This window comes from Myxine glutinosa, chromosome 13 (assembly GCF_964187855.1).
Source record: "Myxine glutinosa chromosome 13, kmMyxGlut1.1, whole genome shotgun sequence".
In the NCBI taxonomy this organism is placed as follows: Eukaryota; Metazoa; Chordata; class Myxini; order Myxiniformes; family Myxinidae; genus Myxine; species Myxine glutinosa.
The window spans coordinates 47,304,744-47,328,130 of NC_136273.1; the positions used below are offsets into that span (position 1 = coordinate 47,304,744).

General features: G+C 44.1%; 1 protein-coding gene across 6 annotated transcripts in view; it reads right to left on the reverse strand.

Annotated features, from left to right (window-relative positions):
* RGL1 (ral guanine nucleotide dissociation stimulator like 1) overlaps positions 1–23,387 on the reverse strand; it is a 117,180-nt gene that overhangs the window by 58,270 nt on the left and 35,523 nt on the right. For all 6 annotated transcript variants that reach the window (XM_068134372.2, XM_068134366.2, XM_068134374.2 and 3 more), the window contains 3 exons: positions 11,349–11,432; positions 5,371–5,463; positions 5,078–5,110 (listed from right to left, as the gene is read on the reverse strand). In XM_068134372.2, the coding sequence (XP_067990473.2) occupies positions 5,078–5,110; positions 5,371–5,463; positions 11,349–11,432 (210 nt within the window). The remainder of the gene's footprint in view (positions 1–5,077; positions 5,111–5,370; positions 5,464–11,348; positions 11,433–23,387) is intronic.

Below are 23,387 nucleotides of genomic sequence, written 5' to 3' on the forward strand. Positions count from 1 at the left end.
TCTGTAACACTCACCACAGGCGTACACTTCCTCGTTACATCCTCTGTAACACTCACCACAGGTGTACACTCTCTCGTTACTTCCTCTGTAACACTCACCACAGGTGTACACTCTCTTGTTACTTCCTCTGTAACACTCACCACAGGTGTACACTCTCTCGTTACTTACTCCGTAACACTCACCACACCGCGCTTCCATGTACCCCCTCGCACACGCGCTACGACTGACTCACTCTCGACAGCACACTCACTGGTCGGCGCGCACTTTTTCCTCACACACCCCATGGTCGGACATTCTCGCACACCTCTTTTTTCGCACACCTGACCTGTCACACACTTCACCAACGGCCTCTCACGAACACCCGGGTCTAAATCAACCCCCAAGCCGACTGAAGCTTTCCTCACATCATATACATTGCCGAATATTTCGCCACTCACCTTGGCACCTCGTCTCCGCACCTCTTTTGCCACCTGCAAACTCTTTATTTGGTTAGTGAGCAGCACATCATGAGTTGAGCACCGACCTTGTACATATTCCATTACCTCCTCCCTTATTTCTCTCTTAGTTTCTGTCCGTCTCTTCTTAATTTCACTCACCTCTTCTTCCACTTCCTCTAATTTTTGCTTCACCTCTTTTATTTCTCGGTGCGTCTCCTCAAGTTCGTCCTCTAAGGCTACCGTGACCGTCTCTATGTGCATCCTCACCTGCCGGTCCTTTGTCTCCATTATCTCTGTCACCTCGTCCACCCTCATTGTCAGTCCCTCACGTACCATCTGACATTGCCTCTGTGTCGCTATTAATTCGTTTTTAATTTCTTTTTGTGTCGCCTTTAACCCTCCGAGTACTGCAGTGTTCCTTTGAACCTGCTCCACTAACTCCGTCTGTCCCTCCGTCAGCTGTTCCACCTCCTCCGTCAGACCCTCTATGCCCCCCTGTAACCTAGCCGTCCCATTTCTCACCTCTTTCTCCATACGCTTCTCACCTCGCTTTACCTCCTCGCGTAGCCCCGAAACCTCCTCACTTACACCTCGTCGTATCCCCTCTTTCATCTCCTCCATCTCTTTTGTAGATGCCACCCTCATCTGTCCCAATTCATCCCTCTGAGATTTCCCTGGCAGATTGTTCCCCTATTTCCCGCAATTTGTCTTCCATCCTATTTTCTAACCCCATTAACCCATTTTCACCTCTTTTATCCCGTTGTCTAACCCCTCAAAATTATTGTCTAACTTCCCAAATTTCTTGTCTAACCCCTCAAAATTATTGTCTAACTTCTCAAATTTCTTGTCTAACCCCTCACCAGTACCCCTCGCTTCGTCCCTCATTACCCCCAATTGCTCACTCTGAGCCCTCGCTTCGTCCCTCATTCGCTCACTATCAGCCCTCAATTCGTCCCTCATTCACTCACTATCAGCCCTCAATTCGTCCCTCATTACCCCCATACTGTTTTTCAAACCTCTAATTTGGTCTCCCATACTCATCTGTACAGCTGCCTGTAGCTGCGCAATGAGGGCCTGCATGTCAATCGGCTGCATGTTAAAGCCCGCTGATACAGCGGGCTCGGCTACTGCGCGCACGTGCGAGGCGCCTTTTTGCGCGCCTGAAACCTCGTGCGCGAGAGCGCCATTTTGTGCGTCTGATACCCCCTCAACCATATTGCCAATGTTCTCCTCTACTTCGTCCCTCTGATCCTGGGTTACTCCTAACCCCTCCTCTAGCTCACCCACCGGCATTCGATCGCCTTGACCAGCCATGGCGCGATTTCAAAATTCGGGTTTTTCTTTAAAACAAAATCAAATTTCGGTACTTTATAATTTTGACCAAATTTTTTCCTAGATGTTTTTTTTTTTTAATTTGGTTCGGGCCTCGAATCTCACTCCTCGACACCAATTGTTACGGGTCGCGGACAAGATGTTATTTTTGACCGAGCGGTGGTGTATTACCGCGACCTAACAGTTCCCCCGATTCTTCCCCAACTCACCCGATTCACCCCAAACTTTGGCCGTATCGCACCGCAGCTGCCCAATCTGGAAAACTCTAAAACGACCGAATGCAAAGAGGAAAAGGAATAAGACGAGAAGACGTACAGAAGAGTAATTGGATTTATTATACACACAAGCAAAAAGAAAGCAGTCACGTTTATTTACAGACGAGATTAGATACACAGTGCAACGCTAGCTTACCTACAGTCTTAATTAACCCAGGGACAGAACAAACAAAAGACAGACTCACGCGGGGAATGATGACAGGAATTGGCTGGAAGGAGAGGATGGCTAGGAGTTGTATTGTGCAGCACGATCGGCGCATTTAGCAGCCGCCGTTCCTTCGCGGCCCTGCTCAAAACCGCCGTCCAGGCCCCAAGCGGCTGTTGAGTGTGGTTGCTGCTGTGGCCGCCGCTGCTGCTGCTGCTGTGGACGTCGCGTGCTATTCCAGGATTACAGCAGGCTTTGTGCTTTCTGGGATGTCCTCTCCTTGGATGTTCTCTATGTTCTCTTGGTCCAATCACTCCTCACCACCGACAACTCAACGCAACTAACGCAACCACTGACCACCACAACGCAACCACTGACGACCAAAACCACACAACTCAGCTCTGCTTCTTGGACCCTCTCTCTTCTCAACGGCTTGGGCTCCCTTTTCTCTCCCGGTAAAAGCTCATCTCTGCCAAAGCTCGTCTCAGCTTCTCTTTTGGGAGCGTCGCGCTGCGGATTTTAGCTGCGGTCACGCCTGCTCATTCCCTCCTCTCAGCGCCTCTCTCTAAAAGCGCAGCCTCTTCTCATCTCAATGCTCAGTACTCATCTCTTTCTTCTTCAAAGCTCGACTCCTTGGGGAGCGTCGCGCTGCGGGTTATATCGGCCCCGCCCCTCAACCTTTGCGAACCTCCCCGATAGCTCTTCCTCCACCCTCCCTAGCCAAACCCCTGGCTCATGGTTGGTCGAGTGGGGCTGGCTCACTCCTCCCCTCTATGACGAGGTGGAGACACGCCTTTCTTCTCCGACCCTGCCTCGTGGTCAATGGCGGTTATTGGAGGGGAGGTAATTGCCAATCGACAAAAAGGGGGAATGGAGGTTTTGGGAATGGGAATGAAGGGAATCTATCTCTTTCACTGGTGCAATGGAGTATTTCAATTAATGGGAGACACAGCCTTACCCTAAAAAACAGGATAAGATATAACTATCGAACAGGGGTATTCTATTATTGGCTGACGTGTATGCTTGTGGACTAATTATGGGACGCCCTTTTGACCTTTACACAGCTCCGGAGGCAGGAGGCGCAGACTCAAGCAATATTCATCACCAATTTACCACAATACAACACAATCAAAAAAATACAGTCCTCATATCCGCAACAATATATATATATATATATATATATATATATATATATATATATATATATATATATATATGACAAATTAATAATGTTTTTCCAAGTTTACAATTCATATGATACTTCTAAACATCTTCAGTTGATATCATGTTATTGATGAGGAGTTAGGGGGAGGGTAAGGGTGGGAGTATTCACAATACCCAATTTAAACGTAGAAAAAGTAGAATCCACTAATCACTGGAGCACTGATAGGTAGGAATCAAGGTAAGCTTGTTCATCTCTTTTATAGCCCGATGTTGACCACTTTCCATCTCCACCTGTTTTCTGTCCATCTCATGTCTGCCGGTTTTCTATCACAAAAACAGCAATGACTGACCGAGTAGTGTCACCCGACAGATCGCATGATCGGTCTATTTCGCAATAAAAAAAATGCAATAATGTATTATAAATAAATGTGTGGGGGCCCGAATAAAGTTTAGAGTCGACATATTTTTAACTTCACTATATTTATGCAAGACAAAAAAAAAACATGAAACCAAGTACATGCAAAACCAATTTGGTCAATGCAATTTGATTTTTCACCAATAGCATACGATATAATATTTATAGCACATTCCACCAGTCTCTGGTTTACGTGCTGCTGTCAGGTCTGTGGAGTTACCAGCTGAATCGCAAAGAATACAAATAACATTTATCTTCAACCACAGGGAAAAATAAATCACAATAACAAAAGGTCGTGAGAACAAGATCCAGAGCGGCCTAAAGGCTGAGCGATAATTCAGCAAGTGTCAATTGCAGAGAAAGTAAGAGGTGAAATTACTCGTGTCGTAAGCTTATGTCGTACAGGCGTAACTGCTCCAAAAAGACGCCTAAGACATGAAAACATTATATTCAAGCAGAAACCATCAAAAGTACACACAAAAACGGTTATTGATTTAATTTGACAAGTCGAGAAGGAGGAAGACTTTTCGTTACTTGATGCTTTCCCATCCCAACAGGGCGTTGCTCTTATAGTATGACACTAGCTTGACAGACAGGTGGCAACAAACCAGCTGCTTGGCCGAAAACAAAGCCAGAGAAATCTCAGCCTCAAACCTCCCATACCAAACCGTTGCTCCGAGTGATAAAAACCAAGTTTTGTCCGTGGGCCGAGCAGCACATTCTTGGATCTACGCTCAGTACAAACGCATCAGAGCCAAAGAAAGCTCGTGATCCCATGCCTTGGATATTTTCACACTTCATACTCCGGGGCTCTGCAGATTGCACGTTTGGAATAAGATTAACATCGTAATCTGAAGGTACGGTTATGGATGGACTTGAGTCAAACGAAATTTTAGGAGGCCAACTCAGGATGGGTTTCTTAGAGGTCAAATCATGGCACCAGAACACACAAAGCCCAAGGCAACCGGTCCTGGTGTCCAAAAGAGGCTTACAAAGCTGCTGGCTTGTTCTTACAGCCTAAAGGTTCACAGTTACAGGATCTGGTACCAGATGTTTTCATTCGCCAAAGACGGGCCCATAACGCCCTCTGGATGCAGTCAGCTGCACATGCCATTTGGGACGTAATCATTTACAATATGGAGCTAAACATTGCAGTTTAGTGCACACATTGGAAGTTTTAATCAAGATTCATTGAAACGATCAAGAGATTACAAAAAGCAACGGTAAGAATCAAAACAATTTTCAGAATCAAAACGGTCGCTTATTACTTTACTTTGTCAAGCGCTAAAGTATCACATAACAAACTTACCCGTCTCCGCTTTTCAAAGTTTATCAACCCATTCTGAAAGGGAAATAAAACACCATTCATGGTACAATCTTAAACAGAAAGAAACACTTCCATTTCCAGGACATCTCCAGTACAGTATTTCTGCAATATTTGGCATTGAGCCTCAGAAGCAAAGACTCCTGGTTAGAATCTAGACGTATCATGTTTGCCACTTTCAAAGCAACCTTCTCGTCCAGATTCAAATGTGCCAATTACAAAGGAACCATGCCATCTTCGAGCAATACAATGATGAAATCATGCAAGAGGCTGCTTACCTCAACATAGTTGGGTAGAGCAGTGTCAAGCATCGTAAGGTCTGTAAGGAAGGTGCCAAGGTAAGGTACAGTACCCTGCACCACGCCGTGGGCCTGCAAAAAAGTGAAAGTTCATCTACATTCTACTAGATAAGTGAAATTTCAAGTGTTAGCCTTTCATCAACACTCCCAATCTGACCTCAACACCCAACTTGTTTGAATTGTGCCGTAACATTGGCTCTCTTTCCCTTTTCTATAAGATATTACTTCAGTTTCTGCTCCCGAGAGATGGCTGCTTATATACCTCTGCCATTAGCTCGACCACGAAATACATGGCAAGCCACAACATCACATAATTGTTGTGTGGCCGTTGGCAACTCAAGGGTGGGCCACTATCTTTTTCATCCCCCTTCACCGCTAAGCTCTGGAATTATTTACCTTCTCGTATCATTCCAAACAGTTACGACCTGCCCCTTTTCAAAAAGGAAGTTTGTCAGTACCTCAAACCCTCAAGTACTGTCAGTACCTCGTCAGGTACAACGTATCCCCGCGTGTCGTAGAAGGCGACTAAGAGGGTTGGCGTCAGGAAGGGCATCTGGCCATAAAAACATTGCCTCAAAAAGAGAACCATGACAATTACAACTACATATGGGCAGGGTACAGCCCGAAGTACCCCGTGGGTGACCCCACTCCCTCTCGTCAAAACTCAAGGTGGGGAACCCGATCGAAGCAAGGGTGGAAATCACTCCATTTATGATGACGAAACGTCTGATGCCTGACGTGGACAAGGAATGTAGCCACGGGACATGGAATGGGACATGGAATGTAGGGACAATGACAGGGAGATCAGGAGAAAAGGTGGAAGTATTGGTCAGAAGAAGAGTGGACATATGTTGTGTGCAGGAGACGAGATGGAAGGGAAGTGGTGTGAGAATGGTGAAGAGGAGGCATGGACAGAAATAGAAGTTTGTGTGGCAAGGGTGCCCAGAAGGCGTGAATGGTGTTGGTGTCCTGTTTTCTGAGGAGTTTGTAGACAGTGTGGTGAGTGTGACTAGAGTGAGTGAAAGGTTGATGATGGTGAAAATGATGATTGGAAAGCTCTTGGTGAACGTCATCTTGGGATATGCTCCGCAGGTTGGTTGGAGGGATGAAGAGAAGGACAAGTTCTGATGTGCAATAGAGAAGCTGATGGAAAACGTGAAAGATGAGGAAGTTGTTGTGGTAGGAGGAGACCTAAATGGACATGTGGGAAGGAGTACGGATGGTTTTGAGGGAGTTCATGGGGGTTACGGATATGGTGTGGGAAATGGAGAAGGTGAAAGGATTTTGGAGTTTGCTGATGGAGCTGATTTGTTGATTTGTAAAACTCAGTTCCAGAAAGAGATTAATAAGCTTGTTACATACACGTCAGGTGGGTCGACGACAACCGTTGACGACCTGCTGGTGCATAGGCGAGATAGGGGGCACCTCCGGAACACAAAGGTGATCCCGGGGGAGGAGGCTGTTTCACAGCACCACTTGGTTGTCTGCGACATAAGGGTGAAAGGTGCGAGGAGAGCTCGGCGGGTGAAGTACCAATCGAGAATGAAGGTGTGGAGGTTGAAAGAGGTGACAGTGAGGGAGGCATTAAAAGAGAGGCTGAGTATGGTAGAGGATGATGTGGTTGAGCTTGAAAGTGGTTGGATGTCAATGAAAGATACTCTGTTGGGAGCCATTGTTGAGGTATGTGGATGTTCAAAAGGACCACCGAGGCACTCGGAAACATGGTGGTGGGATGATTAAGTTGGAAAGAAGATTGACGAGAAGAGGAAGTAGTTCAAGGAGTGGCAGAAGGCGAAGGGAATGGGGGCAGAAAAGGCAGAGCATGAAAGTTATAAGGCAGCCAAGAAGGCTGCAAAGAAAGAGGTAGCAAAGGCGCAGGAGGCATGTAGGAAAATGTTCGGAGAACGCTTGGATTTGGAAGAGGGTCAGAGAGCGGTATTCAGGATTGCAAAGCAGATAGCGAAAGAGAGGTGTGACGTGATGGGGGTGAGTTGCTTGAAGGATGAAGTGGGACAAATCGTTGTGGACCCAGATGGAATTAAAGGAAGATGGAAGAGCTATATGGAAATACTGTTGAATGCAGAGAATGAATGGGATGGCAACATAGAGTGAAACCCAGTTTTAGGACCGGCAGAGAAGATAACCGAGAAGGAAGTTGAGTAAGCGATAAAGGCAATGAAGAGTATAAAAGCGGGAGGGCGGACGGGAGTTGTGGGAGATATGTTGAAGGCAGCGGGAAATTGGGGTGTGAAGAGAATGACAGAGATCTGCAATCTGGTGGTGAAAGAAGGCCGCATTCCAGTGGATTGGGAACCGAGTACCCTTGTCCCTCTATACAAGGGGAAAGATGACCCTCTGGGCTGTGGCTCGTATCAAGCGATAAAGTTATTGGAGCATGGAATGAAGGTATTGGAAAGGGTGTTGGAGAGGAGGATAAGGAAGAAAGTGAAGATTGACGAAATGCAGTTTGGATTTATGCCAGGAAGAGGAACGACAGACGCACTTTTTATTGTGAGGCAGTTGCAGGAGAAGTACATGGAGAAGAGGAAGAAGTTGTTTCTTGGGTTTGTTGATCTGGAGAAAGCATTCAATAGGGTTCCACGTGAAGTAGTGACATGGGCATTGAGGAAGTTAGGAGTGGAGGAATGGTTGATCAGAGGAGTGATGGCAATGTACAAAAGAGCGCGCACAGCTGTAAGGACAAAGGACGGGAACAGTGGTGAGTTTGAGGTGAAGGTGGGAGTGCATCAGGGGTCTGTACTAAGTCCACTACTATTTGTAGCTGTGATGGAGGTGCTGGCTCGGAACGTAACGGAGGGTTTACCGTGGGTGTTGTTGTATGCAGATGATCTGGTGTTGATTGCAGAAAGTATGGATGGACTGAAGGAGAAGATGAACAAGTGGAAGGAATGTATGGAGACAAAAGGTCTGAAGGTGAATATCGGAAAAACGAAGGTGATGGCAAGTGGTAAAGCATGTGGTGAGGTGGAAAGAACTGGGAAGTGGCCATGTGCTGTGTGCAGGAAGGGTGGCGGAGTGAACTCCATTCAATGTACAATGTGCGCTGAGTGGGTTCATCAAAAAGGTAGTGGTTTGAGAGGGTCATTAACCAGTGTGGCAGCTACATTCAAGTATAAGGTGTGCACAGAGGGAGCTGCAGATGGAGGAAATGTTGAGTTGGATCTTAGAGACGGTGTGAAGCTGGAAGGTGTGAAAACATTTTGTTACCGAGGAGACATGCTGAATGGAGAAGGTGGATCAGACTCGGCAACGGTTGCTGGAGTGAGATGTGCATGGATGAAGTTTCGGGAACTGCGTGGCGTGTTGACGAGGAGGGGAGTGTCGTTGAAGCTGAAGGGAAAGGTGTATGCTGCATGTGTGAGAAGTGTTATGATTTATGGGAGCGAGACATGGGTAATGAACGTAGAGCAGCACCGAAGGCTGGAAAGGGTGGAAATGCGAATGGTTCTGTGGATGTGTGGAGTATCGTTGAGAGAGAGGAAGACAAATGATGCATTGCGAAAGATGATGGGAATAGAGCCTGTGATGGATGCTGTGAAGAGAAACAGTTTGAGATGGTTTGGTCATGTGTTGAGGAAGGATGAAAGTGAATGGTTGAGAAGAGTGATGGAAATGAATGTAAAATGAAGTAGAGGACGGGGAAGACCGAGAAAGACTTGGCTAAAGATGGTCGAAGAAGAAATGCGGGCAAGGGGGTTAACAAGGGGAGATGCAGAAAATAGGGCAAAATGGAGAAGATTGTCATGGGGACCACAACGCTAACCACCCCCCCCCCCCCCCCCCCCCACTCTTACAGGGGAAATGGCCTTTAAAATGCCGGTTGTTGTTGTTGTTGTTGGAGTCTACTATGAAACCATTACATAACCTTTAATTGCACAGTAAATTTGAATGCGGTTAGAGCCGATAAATTTGGCGTGTAGACATTTCGCCGCATGCGTGAAGCCGATAGAATCGGCTTGTGGACTCCAGAGTTAAACGATTCATATAAACATCCGTTAAATCATATCACACGCAAATCATCAAATCACAGTGATGTGGTTTTTTTAATTGAAATTCTAAAAATACTGTTTCGATTTTGATGATTAGCGTGTGATATTTAACGGATGTTAAAATAAATCGCCCCTCCTAATTGAAGCCCCGCCCTTAGGGCGGGTACCGTTGCTTGTCATATACAATGGCGATACAACAATTTTTACCGCTTTGCTTTGAAGAACGGGACTGAAGGGGGAGGAGCGTGTTAATATGTCTGGTTGAAGGCTTTGGGTGGCGAAGGGGCTTGAAGCCAGATTTTAATCTTACAGCCGCCATATTGGTGCTCGCCGTCACTGTGATGCCAAGTGAAAGACGCCTCAGAGCTGTCACATTCACAATCGCTATGTCGTATATACTCCCGATACGTGTACCAAATCACCAGTTAAAAGGATTTTGAGCCGATAAGTGTTACGGCCTTGGCAAGATTGATGGAGACAGCGATCTGTTACCATATTCACCACCCAAATCGCTGTGTGGAATTATTCTCTCATGTACATAACCACCTTTAGAGGCCATTTTTCCCCGCAAAGCGGGGGTTGGCCTTTTTCGGGAACCGTGGTTGTTGTTGTTTTTCGGTCCCCTTTTTGAAGCAATGTTTTACGGCCGGATGCCCTTCCTGACGCCAACCCTTTTTGCCGCCTTTAACGACAAACAGGGAATTACCAGTGAACTCTCATGTAGAGATTAAATGTCGTTTGAACTTTGGCCGAGGTCATTATTTACTTTTAATGATGTTTATATACGAATGATGTTTAATGATGTTTATATTGGTTTTGGGTGGTCTTTTCCGCATATCTCGTGGGATTGTCAGTTGGAGAGACGGCCGTGATGGCAGGGAGGGGGATGGAATTCTCTCAAGCAGGGATTCAACCCGTGTCCTTATAAAAGGTCTTTGTCCGAGGTCACCGAGTTCGATCCGTGCAGCGATCGGTGCAGCCGTTTGTGCGGCACCCGGGAAAACAACATCGTCACAATGAAAACATCGTCACAATGAAAACATCGTCACAATGAAAACATCGTCACAATGAACGTTATGCGAACGCAAATGTTATGCGGGAGTCCAAACCTGAGAATGCTGGAGACGAAAGCTGAAATTGGGAAAACTAAATAGCCTATTTTACTCCTGGAGATCCCAGGATTATCCACCAAAAATATCGTTGCGATCAGTTCAGCAGCTTTTACGGTACCTTCGAACGGACAGACAGACAGACGGACTGACATTTGGTGAATTATAGTAAGATTTTTTTTTTTTTTTCAGCGGCACAGCTCTGCCATCAGCCAATAATACTACCACAAAAGATGCTATAGGCTCAAATCTTCATCACAGAGACAACAGTAGCAAAGGCTAATATTCCACACTTGGAATATTAAGCTCAGAAATACCACACCATGATTGTCAAGAAATACCCAGCTGATTCACTAATGACCAACATGGAAGGGATAATCTGGTGCCCTGTCTGATCCGGTCTCCAGCACATTGTGGCAGACTCACTGCCGTCAGAGCAACTTGAGATTGGCAATAAAAAGCAACTGATGAATAGGAAGCACCATCTTCACCCCCATAGCTATATTTAAATACAATAATAACAGAAGGACCATAATACATTTGTCAATATCAAATCAAATACAAGCCAAAGGGAATCTGAGAACATATAAAATCACCAACAATTTGCATAACTATTACCCACTTAAAATTTAAAAATGATATTTTGAAAGCGACATCTCCTGGGCAAGTGGATAATTACTCAGGCCACAATGTATTTCTCTCAAAAATGCAACACTTGGCAAAATGCTTCGAGAAACAGCAGACAACTGCTCATCAATAGGGATGTTAAACGAACAGATAATCTGAACTGTGTTCTAGAACGTGCAATTAAACAACGTGAACTAGTAGACATACACACCGTGTCCTTCTGTAGACGTTTCTGTGCTTTCCGTGGGTTCTCCTTTCCAAGACTGTCAAGGGTAGCAAACTTGGATGTGGCCTCCTATAGGTTAGAAATATAAAAATAACACCGAGTGAATGACAAGTCTGGCAGTCGTTGTACAGATCAATGAGTAAACTAGAACGGCACACTTTGACTGATATGCCTCTGACCACATTATTACATCATGATAATACTTGTATCAAGTTTGATTTAAATCCATTCAGCTGTGCCCAAGTTAGCACATTTTTACCTGACATGACCTCTGACCTATTGACCCCTAAATTTAATCAGTTCATGTATACATCATTATACATACCTGCACCAAGTTTAAATTTAAATCCCTTCGGCTGTTCACAAGTTCTCACGTTTTTACCTGCCATGACCTCTGACCTTTGGCCTTTCATCTTGGCACCCCCAAAATCGAATCAGTTAATCTTTACATTATACATATCTGTCCCAAGTTTGAATTAGATCCCTTTAGCCATTCTCAAGTTAGACATATTACAGTCTTTGCCCTTTGACCTATTGACCCTAAATTCTAATCAGTTAATCTTTACATCATCTTACATATCTGTACCAAGTTTGAATTAGATCACTTCAGCCGTTCTCAAGTTATAGACCTATTACAGATTTGACCTTTGACCCCAAAATCCAATAAGTTAATCTTTACAACATTATGCATACCTGTACCAAGTTTGAATGAGATCACTTCAGCCGTTCTCAAGTTATAGACCTATTACAGATTTGACCTTTAACCCCCAAAATCTAATCAGTTAATATTTACATCATTATGCATGCCTGCAGCAAGTTTGAATTAGATCACTTCAGCCGTTCTCAAGTTATAGACCTATTACAGATTTGACCTTTAACCCCCAAAATCTAATCAGTTAATATTTACATCATTATGCATGCCTGCAGCAAGTTTGAATTAGATCACTTCAGCCGTTCTCAAGTTATAGACCTATTACAGATTTGACATTTAACTCCAAAATCTAATCACTTAATCTTTACATCATTATACAAGCCTGTACCAAGTTTGAATTAGAACACTTCAGCCGTTCTCAAGTTATAGACCTATTACAGACTTTGACCTCTTGATCCCAAAATCAAATCACTTAATCTTTACATCATGCTATATAATCACACCAAATTTGGTCAGAATCCCATCACTGGTTCACAAGTTATCGCGGTAAAAGTATTTTTTTTATCTAACATGACCTCTGACCTTTGCCATCCTGACCCCTAAATCTAATCAGTTCATCTTTACCTCATTATACATACCTGTGCCAAGTTTGACGAAGATCCCTTTAGCCGTTCTCAAGTTATCGCGGAAACGAAAACCTATCACGGACGGACGGACGGACAGCCGGACGGACAACCTGAAAACATAATGCTTCGTCGGTGGAGGCATAAAAAGATATAAGCCACTAGATATGTTACTTATGCAAATATTAGTCAGGTTCACTATGTTTTTTCGTTCAAAATCATGGTAGATTAGCAAACCTATACATTTTTGGAAACGTTATTACATGGAAAATCTGAAAATCAATGTTTACATTTGCCAATTCTGACCAATTCGACCAATCGACCATTCGACCAATCGCTTCGATCGACCATTCGACCAATTCGATTTGCCAATCAATTTGACCGACCTTTGCTCGTGTGGAACGGACTGTGAAAACGATGCGGACTATATTGTCTGATACGACACACAGGACAGTGATGACGAACTCTAAATGGCATATTCTGTAATCGTGTATGTTTGATGCCATTGACTGCCTGTGTATATTTTGTCATTGACTGCCTGTGTAGATGTGAAGTTATACTGACTGCATGTGTATATATGATTTTGCCGACTGCCTGTGTATGTTTGGTGATATGAATTATTGTGACACATTTTGATGTTATTAACTGCCTGTACAAAATGATAACATGTATTTGATTATGCAACTTATCGCGAATATAAAGACAGTATTTTGCAATTCAAAACCTTTGATTCGTGTCTTACCATTCCCCATAGCACTAATTTGATACTTTCATTGGATTCCTTGTCCCTGAAAATATAGGTTTAGTATATTTTAAAAAGTTTTTAGGGTAATTAGAGGCAGAAATAGAACAAAATATGTATTTTACAGTGGCCATTTTGAAAATCCAAAATGGCCGCCATACAGGTATCTCTCCAAATGTAAACATTGATTTTTAGTTTCCTTATGCTATGACCTTTCCAAAAATGTATAGGTTTGCTAATCTACCATGATTTTGAACGAAATATAATTTATTGACATAGTGAACCTGACTATATGGACAATTAGACCTTCTCAACACCCACGTTAACGATCCCACAGTATCCATCGTGAAGAGTAGTTGTTGGCGGCTAGCTATTGAAAGCACCCAGAACAAATTCCAAATTCCTTCCCTAACTACTGCTAGGAGACGGATGGAAATTCACCCAGCATATACCCAGGCCCAAAAAGTGCTTTGGCAGAGCCAACACTCTGTATCACAGAGTATGCTACTGTACATTGGATCAAAGGTATGACAAATAAAATTATACATTTTTACCAGGCACCTAGATCTTGCAGTTTGCATATGTTCTTCATCCTACACTATCCTTACCTCCATGATCATAGGCTCTCTCAATCTGTTTTCAACACTTTACATATTGGAGTCATAAGAAAGGACAGGACAATCACAGAAGTAGCAGAATAAAGACAAAAAAAAATGCACTCCGGCATTTTTCTGTCTTCTATCGACTCCTCTCCGGCCTTGCTCCCCCAGCTCTCTCTGTGCTCCGTCCCCCAAATATTCCTTCAGGTCGCACAAGATATGCCTGCAACCCTCTTATGGTTAACCGGCCAAAATCAATACTCTCTGGTCACCGTCACTGTTTCATTCCTCTTTTCTCCCGCCTCTGGAACAAACTCCCTCACTCTCTTCAATCCCACTCCTTCCTCCAGGTCTTCAAAACATCTGTTCACCACCATCTCTTATCTTCCTCCATCCAAAACCTTGATCTTTATCACCCCCGTTAATAATACACCCCAAAATCAATCCACCTCTTTAAATCCCCGACTTCATTCATGAAATTCCGAGTAGTGTCAATTTGTTTCATACCGTGTAACCCCCTCCCCCCGCCCCCCCCAAGCCCTCTCCCCTCCACATATCTACCGACATCCCTGTTCTCTCCTGTTGTTGTGCTTGTATGTTTTCCTCTCTCTCACCATCTTGTCTCCCGCTCCCTTTATTATTACCTCCGCACCAAAGGTGGATGGAGGTTATGTTTTCACCCCTGTCTGTTTGTCTGTCCATTTGTGAACAAAATATCTCAAAAAGTTGTGGACGGATTCAGACGAAATTTGACAGAGATGTAGCGTATGTGACGAAATGATTAAATTTTGGTGAAGATCCGGATCCTGATACTAGAATTTTTTTTAGGTGATTCTTCACCGTTGGGAGATAGCGCTAAAAACGATACATTGCAGGATATCTCAAAAAGTTGTGCATGGATTTGGACAAAACTTGGTGGACAGGTTGGGTGTCTGACAAGGACGATTCGATTCGATGTTGGTGAAAATCTGAATATGGATTCGGATATGAGAATTATTGAATTTTTGAAGTGATTCTTCACCGTTGGGAGATAGGGCTAAAAACTATACAAAGCACGATATCTCAAAAAGTTATGGATGGGTTTGGACGAAACTTGTTGGATAAGTTGTGTGTGTGACAAGAACGATTCGATTCGATTTTGGTGAAGATCTGGATCCGGATCCAGCTAGTATAATTTTTAAGTGTTCTTCACTATTAAGTGATATGGCAAACCAGGCGGAGGTTTGCTCTCTACCGAGTGTTGTTCTAGTTTGTTATGTGTCCGTTTATGTTTTTTGTGTTTAATGTGTTAGCTCTTACATGAGTCTCGATCTTGTATCCAAAAAAATAAAAATAAAAGGAACAAAGGAGTCAAGCTGAGCAAAGATCTTGGACTCGGGTAGATGTACAGGAAGTGGAGTAGTTATCCTCATGCCCAGTGATGCCAAACATGTCAACAACCTTCATCTCCATAACAACCAAAAGTGCAAGATGCATTGCCTCAGTGCAGTCTCAAAAAGGAGAGTTGTGCTCCACTGCACTGTGCATCAAATGCCCTGTATTATGAAAAACTGGGACATGCTAAGGAAGGACTTAGTCCAACTGGATGGGGACTACATTTTCACATTACAAATGCTGGCTAGACTGTGTATCCTCAAATAGTGCATACTGCATGTACATGCACGATTTGAGGATACACAGTCCAGCCGGCATTTGTAATATGAAAATATAGTCCCCGTCCAGTTCGCAGGACTTAAATTCTGAAGGCCTGCCTCAAAGTATTCCTTAGATAAAATATCACAATGGCAACAAACTGAGAGTTTTTGTGGTTTTCATCATAAAAATTGAGGGTTGAACAAAATATCCATCAAACCTTATTCTTGGAAAGAAAAGGCAGGCTAAATAGCACTAGATTTATACTGTGACCCCAGAGCCACAACATTTCTCACTGCTTCAGTCCCATGGGCCTAAGAAAATACACTCGACTTGAGCTCGATGAAAAACAAGAGAGTGACAAATACTGCATTTCTCAGAGATATTATGAGTATCAATAACAGCCGACATGCGGTAACATTTACCCATTTTACCAAATTTATTGCCCAAAAAAAAAATAACCTACACGTTCAAAGGGAACGTAAATCTCCCTGTTCACAATACATACAGATAAAACACTACAGGAAAGCACCCATGAACACGTGTATGTGTGTGTGTACTGCACTGCACGTAGATATATATATATATATACCGTATAAATATATATACACACAGTTATACACATACTAGCAAAGGTACCCATCAATGACGGGAGTTCGTAGACGTCTCACCTGAAATGAGCAATTTCCTTTGCAGTGTGTATTGATAGAAATGGGACTTTAGTGTAAATGTAAATATTCAGTGAGCATAATATGTCGACAACCTCGACAACCTCGTTCCATTTTACCAGCTAAGATTTCCAATCCATGCGTGTTGGTACCTCCGAAGTACTGCTTGGGAGTGAAGGTGATATTATGAAAGCTCAGCTGAGAAACAGGTTTAGGCATGTTGTTGGCCTACCGCCTGACGGAAGATCACCAAAGTTGTTTCGATACCAACCGATCACCTCCAGGCACATATTCCTCTCCACATTGTTTCTTCAACTCTGACCTTCCCCCTCTCTCTATATTCCCCAAAGCTTTGCTTTCAGCAATTTCCATTGGGGATTTCTCACAGCATTTCATTCTGGTTTCCCATTCAATGATCCATCGATAACTACTTTCAGTTTGACATTTCAACATCAGTTTTGCTTTGAGACATCAGTTTAGATTCGTTGTTGCAACTTGTGATGCGGCGCGAATAGTGCACAGAAAAGGTCGTCAAAAACAACTTTGGGAATTTTTTTCTTTTTTTCTAAAGGGTCTGAAGTGTTTTTGGGGTTGTAAAGGGGGCTAAAGTGTTTAAAGAATCAAGGCTCTTAAAAGCCAAATGGAGTCTAAAGGTGTCTGAGGACAAAAGAGCAAAAGTGTCAAAAAGTGTCCAAAGGGTCTTAAATTGTCCAACAGGTCTTAAAAAGTCAGTAGATCTGAAAAGTGTCATAGAAGGTATTTATGTCTCAAAAGGGTCGAAATGGGTATGAAAGGGTCTAAAGGGTGTAAAGGTGTAAGGGGTGTAAAAGGTGTAAGGGGTGTAAAAGGTGTAAGGGGTGTAAGGGGTGTAAAAGGTGTAAGGGATGTAAAAGGTGTAAGGGGTGTAAAAGGTGTAAGGGGTGTAAAAGGTGTAAGGGGTGTAAAAGGTGTAAGGGGTGTAAAAGGTGTAAGGGGTGTAAAAGGTGTAAGGGGTGTAAAAGGTGTAAGGGGTGTAAAAGGTGTAAGGGGTGTAAAAGGTGTAAGGGGTGTAAAAGGTGTAAGGGGTGTAAAAGGTGTAAGGGGTGTAAAAGGTGTAAGGGGTGTAAAAGGTGTAAGGGGTGTAAAAGGTGTAAGGGGTGTAAGGGGTGTAAAAGGTGTAAGGGGTGTAAGGGGTGTAAAAGGTGTAAGGGGTGTAAGGGGTGTAAGGGGTGTAAGGGGTGTAAGGGGTGTAAAAGGTTTAAGGGGTGTAAAAGGTTTAAGGGGTGTAAAAGGTGTAAGGGGTGTAAAAGGTCTAATGGGTGTAAAAGGTCTAAGGGGTGTAAAAGGTGAAAGGGGTGTAAAAGGTGAAAGGGGTGTAAAAGGTCTAAGGGGTGTAAAAGGTCTAAGGGGTGTAAAAGGTCTAATGGGTGTAAAAGGTCTAAGGGGTGTAAATGGTCGAAAGAGGTCGAAGGGGTGTAAAGCGTCTAAAGGGTTGAAAGGGGTCTATTGGGTCTAAGGGGTGTAAAGGGTCTAAGGGGTATAAAGGGTCTAAGGGGTGTAAAGGGTCTATTGGGTCTAAGGGGTGTAAAGGGTCTAAGGGGTATAAAGGGTCTAAGGGGTGTAAAGGGTCTAAGGGGTGTAAAGGGTCTAAGGGGTGTAAATGGTCGAAAGAGGTCGAAGGGGTGTAAAGGGTCTAAGCGGTGTAAAAGGTCTAAAGGGTTGAAAGGGGTCTATTGGGTCTAAGGGGTGTAAAGGGTCTAAGGGGTATAAAGGGTCTAAGGGGTGTAAAGGGTCTAAGGGGTGTAAAGGGTCTAAGGGGTGTAAAGGGTCTAAGGAGTGTAAAGGGTCTAAGGGGTGTAAAGGGTCTAAGGGGTGTAAAGGGTCTAAGGGGTGTAAAGGGTCTAAGGGGTGTAAAGGGTCTAAGGGGTGTAAAGGGTCAAAGGGGTGTAAAGGGTCTAAGGGGTGTAAAGGGTCTCAGGGGATCCAATGGGGTGTAAAGGGTCTAAAGGGTGTAAAGGGTCAAAGGGGTCCAAGAGGTGTAAAGAGTAAAAGGAGTCAAATGGGTGTAAAGGGTCGAAAAGGGTGTAAAGGGTCTAATCTAAAGGGATCCAAGGGGTCCAAGTGGTAAGAAGGGTGAAGGGGGGTTAAGGGGTGGAAAGGGTCTAAAGGGTGTAAAGGAGTGAAGCTGTAGCCAAGAAATTACTTCGGGTTCGTAAATAAATTAACTCAGGAGTGCAACACGACAATAACGGACCAAATTACCTCTCATCACGGTATAAAACCCCTATCCAGGTATATTGTGGTTAAAAATCTGAGGGTAGAAAGTTTTGTTGTGATTAACCTTGGGAGCTCAAAGCAGTATGATCCCAAAGAAAGAGCAAAACAACAACTCACCTTGTTGTGAGGATGAGGTAATCATTGGAGGTTCACCCGTTGTCAAGTGGTGGTTTGGAGTTGGCGTCACGTGGGTCCTTTTTTCTTCAAACTATTTTTCACTCTTAGTGGGGCGGCTTAGCCCAAATATTCAAAAGAATTGTGCATTTTGTGATATAAGCACCAAATTTGGCACAAATGTACATTAATATGTTGCGAACATTTTCAGATATTGGGCCACTTGAAATTCCGTAATTTTTTTTTTCAAATTTTTTCAAATTTCGTAATTTCAAATTTTTCGGGTGACACCGTCACAATTTCGGTCTTCGAGGCCGGCCGATAGGCAAAGTGTGACCGGAAGGGACGAGGTTCTCCTGACCACGTGGCCCTCGATCTGGGAAGCGAGAGGCGTTCCATTAGTGGACGCGCCCCTCACGCCCGACTTTTGGGCGGCCCCGGCAGGCCGTTTGTTTTGACGTTCCGTGACAGGCCCCGCACCCCCACCTCCGGGCCGACCGGAAGCTTGTGCTGAGTACATCATACCTGAACAACTCAGTGAGGCAGAACACAGCAGTGCACACCAGGGTGACCCCTTCAGTGCATAAACCAATTAACCTGTCCACTGCAGGGCATATAGAAATGAAGTTATTTTCTGCATATAATAATAATATAAGTTCAGTTCTATATAACAATTTCTGTTATCACCACTACCACTACAACTACCACTACTACAAGCTTTGTCTGGAATTTTGTGGACTAACAGACAAACAGACATACAGACAAGCTGGGATCAAAACATTACCTCCTTCCACCATTGAGTGTAGAGGTAAACATCATGGAAATTATATCATGCCCTAGATTTAATTCATGCTTACCCGTGTATTTGCTTCACTGGTTCACAAGGTCTTTTGCATACATGTAATTCAGACTCTCGTCTTCATTGCTGACCACACAATGTTCGCAACATATTAATGTACATTTGTGCCAAATTTGGTGCTTGTATCACAAAATGCACAATTCTTTTGAATATTTGGGCTAAGCCGCCCCACTATATCGGCCGCCCTCGAAGACCGAAATTGTGACGGTGTCACCCGAAAAATTTGAAATTACGAAATTTGAAAAAATTTGAAAAAAAAAATTACGGAATTTCAAGTGGCCCAATATCTGAAAATGTTCGCAACATATTAATGTACATTTGTGCCAAATTTGGTGCTTGTTTCACAAAATGCACAACAGGTTTGCTATGCTGCTACACTATCTTGAGAGTTATGTTGTTAGATTAGCAGTAAAATTACCTTTCATACGACGTATAGGTTGTGTTTGTACTATTTTCGGTTTTTTAATAATTAGCGCATTTGAGAGGTCACATGACTCCTTCTTTGCCAAACTTACCGATCATGGTAACGTCTCAATTAAGAGTTGTTTCTCACATATGATAACATATTTGATGATTGGAACTCACCATCAAACTAATTATATCGATATCCGTGTTGAAATCCGATAAAAATTGGGCTTTTAATGAAGATTTGTACAAGTGGATTTGTATGAAGATTTCGGAGTTCATGGCGACAGGTGGCGGCTCGGATGTTCTTAACTTATGAATTGTGAGAAAATAACTGTTGTATTGAGGTGAAAACCCCTATTTAGGTGCAGGGTGGTAAAAGATGTTATCCTATAAAGTTTCATGCCGATTAACCTTGGGAGCTCAAAGGAGTAGGTTCACCAACAAACTGACATTTTGCTTTTATATACATACACTACATGACCAGAAGTATGCGGACACCCCTTCTAAGTAGTGGATTCGCCTGTTTCAGCCACACCCTTTGCTGACAGGTATATATAATCAAGCACACAGCCATGCAATCTCAATAGACAAACATTGGCAGTACAATGGGCCATAGTGAAGAGCTCAGTGACTTTCAACGTGGCACCGTCATAGGATGCCACCTTTCCAACAAGTCAGTTAGTCAAACTTCTACCCTGTTAGAGCTGACCCGGTCAACTGTAAGTTCTGTTATTGTGAAGTGGAAACGTCAACAGCTCAACCATGAAGTGGTAGGCCACACAAGCTCACAGAACGGGGCCGCTGAGTGCTGAAGCGGGTACAAATAGTCTGTCCTCGGCAGCAACACTCACTACCGAGTTCCAAACTGTCTCTGGAAGCAACGTCAGCACAACAACTGTTCGTCGGGAGCTTCATGAAATGAGTTTCCATGGCTGAGCAGCCGCACACAAGTCTAAGATCATCATGCGCAATGTCATGCGTTGGCTGGACTGGTGTAAAGCTCGCCGCCATTGGACTCTGGAGCAGTGGAAATGCATTCTCTGGAGTGATGAATCACGCGTCACCATCCGGCAGTCCGACGGACGAATCTGGGTTTGGCGGATGCCAGGAGAACGCTACCTGCCTGAATGCATAGTGCCAACTGTAAATTTTGGTGGAGGAATAATGGTCTGGGGCTGTTTTTCATGGTTCGGGCTGGCCACTTAGTTCCAGTGAAGGGAAATCTTAACTCTACAGCATACAATGACATTCTAGATGATTGTGTGCTTGCAACTTTGTGGCAACAGTTTGGGGAAGGCCCTTTCCTGTTTCAGCATGACAATGCCCCCATGCACAAAGCGTGATCCATACAGAAATGGTTTGTCGACATTGGTGTGGAAGAACTTGACTGGCCTGCACAGAGCCCTGACCTCAACTCCATCGAACACCTTTGGGATGAATTGGAACGCCGACAGCGAGCCAGGCCTAATCGCCCAACATCAGTGCCAGACCTCACGAATGCTCTTGTGGCTGAATGGAAGCAAATCCCTGCAGCAATGTTCTAACATCTAGTGGAAAGCCTTCCCAGAAGAGTGGAGGCTGTTATAGCAACAAGGGGGGGGGGGGGGGGGCAACTCCATAATGATTCCCATTCATTTGGAATGAGATGTGTGATGTTCGGGTGTCCACATACTTTTGGTCATGTATTGTGTGTATATATACCTTCCTTCCCATCTACTTTCTGAACAATCTTCTTGAAGAAGTTCTGTCACTCAAGCTTTTGGGTCTCACTATCTGCCATGATCTTTCCTGGGAAAACCACATTTCAAATCTGGCCTCCAAAGCCAGTCACCGACTGGGCATCCTCCGTCGTGCGAAGTCCTTCCTTGGCACACCTGAGCTCCTCACCACATACAAGGCTTTCATCCGCAGCTCAATGCAATACTGCTCTCCCCTCTGGGCTGGTGCTCCCGCCTCACACCTAGCTCGTCTTCACGCTGTTGAAATCAAAGCGTTCAGAATCGTTGGAATCTCCCGTGATGAAGTTACCTCCAAGGGCCTTTCACTTACTCACCGCAGGCAGGTTGGTGGTCTTTCTGTCTTCTACTGACTCCTCTCCGGCCTTCCTCGTCCAGCTCTCTCTGGGCTCTGTCCCCCAAATATTATTACAGGTCGCACAAGATCTGCCTGCAACCCTCTTATGGTTAAACTGCCAAAATCAAGACTCTCTGCTCACCTTCACTCCTTCATTCCTCTTTTCTCCCACCTCTGGAACAAACTCCCTCACTCTCTTCAATCCCACTCCTCCCTCCAGGTCTTTAAAACAGCTGTTCACCACCATCTCTTATCTTCCCCCATCCAAAACCTTGATCTTTTCTACCCCTGCTAATTTCACCCCAAATCCACTTTTTTGAAATACCAACTTCTTTCCTGGAAGGCCTTGGTGTCCTTGTGTTTATACTTCTCCCACCCCCCACCCCCTTCCCACGCCGCCTCCCCCCCAAGCCCTCTCCCTCCCACACATTTCCGATGTCCCTGCTCTCAAATGTTGTGTTTATGTGCTTCCCCTTCTCTCCCCATCTTGTCTACCGCTCCCCTTTTTATATACTTTGTTTGTTTGTCTGTTTGATTTGTTTGTGTGATAAATGTTAGCTCTTTCAGGAGCCTCGATTAATGTATCCAAAAAAAAAAACAAAAAAAAAAACTTCAGACGTGTACTCAAATCCCATGAGCAAAGCACACAGTCCAATAAGACTGTCCCGAAAGCATACACATGCATGCACCTCAGCCCGAAGGCTGAAGCCAATGGTCAATCAAAACACACGCATCCTAACCCCATGCATGGTCATACAATTGGACCCCTCCTCCATAGGAGTGAGTCCCCATGATTTCACCACCATGCCGCCCCTATGAGAGAATATTTGTTCACATTCGGAGGCCATACTGCATAAACATCTAAACGATGAGGACCAAAATCATCATTTAAATGAAAACAGTACCTCCTGGCTTTAATTGTGAGCACTCGCCATGGAATACGTCTCACACTGTCAAAAAAAACGCATAATCAGCAGAGAACGAAAAGCCTTTCACCCACCCAGACCATCGTTGCAGCTAATGCATACCAAAACCATAAGGTACTCTTATTAAATTCGGCTTATCATCTTATTCGGCTTATTAAATTTATCTTATTATTTCTTGCATTCGTTCGGCGGAGATTTAAAAATAAAATAAAAATCAACCGTGTGGAGTTTGACGAGCGCGGTCCTGATCTCCTATGGAAGTATGTCGGGTGAATAACTGCCACAACCACAATAGCTGCGGGCTAGATGAGGAAAAATCAGCCCAAATAAAGATAAACGTAAATTGGCACTTCTGGCTCCACAGCACACTGTGCCGCCATGGCTGACACAATAGCCAAACAGATCGCGATGGTCTGAAAGCACACGTGTGACACTGATGGGAAATCCTCACCTCACCCTGCCCACAAACAAG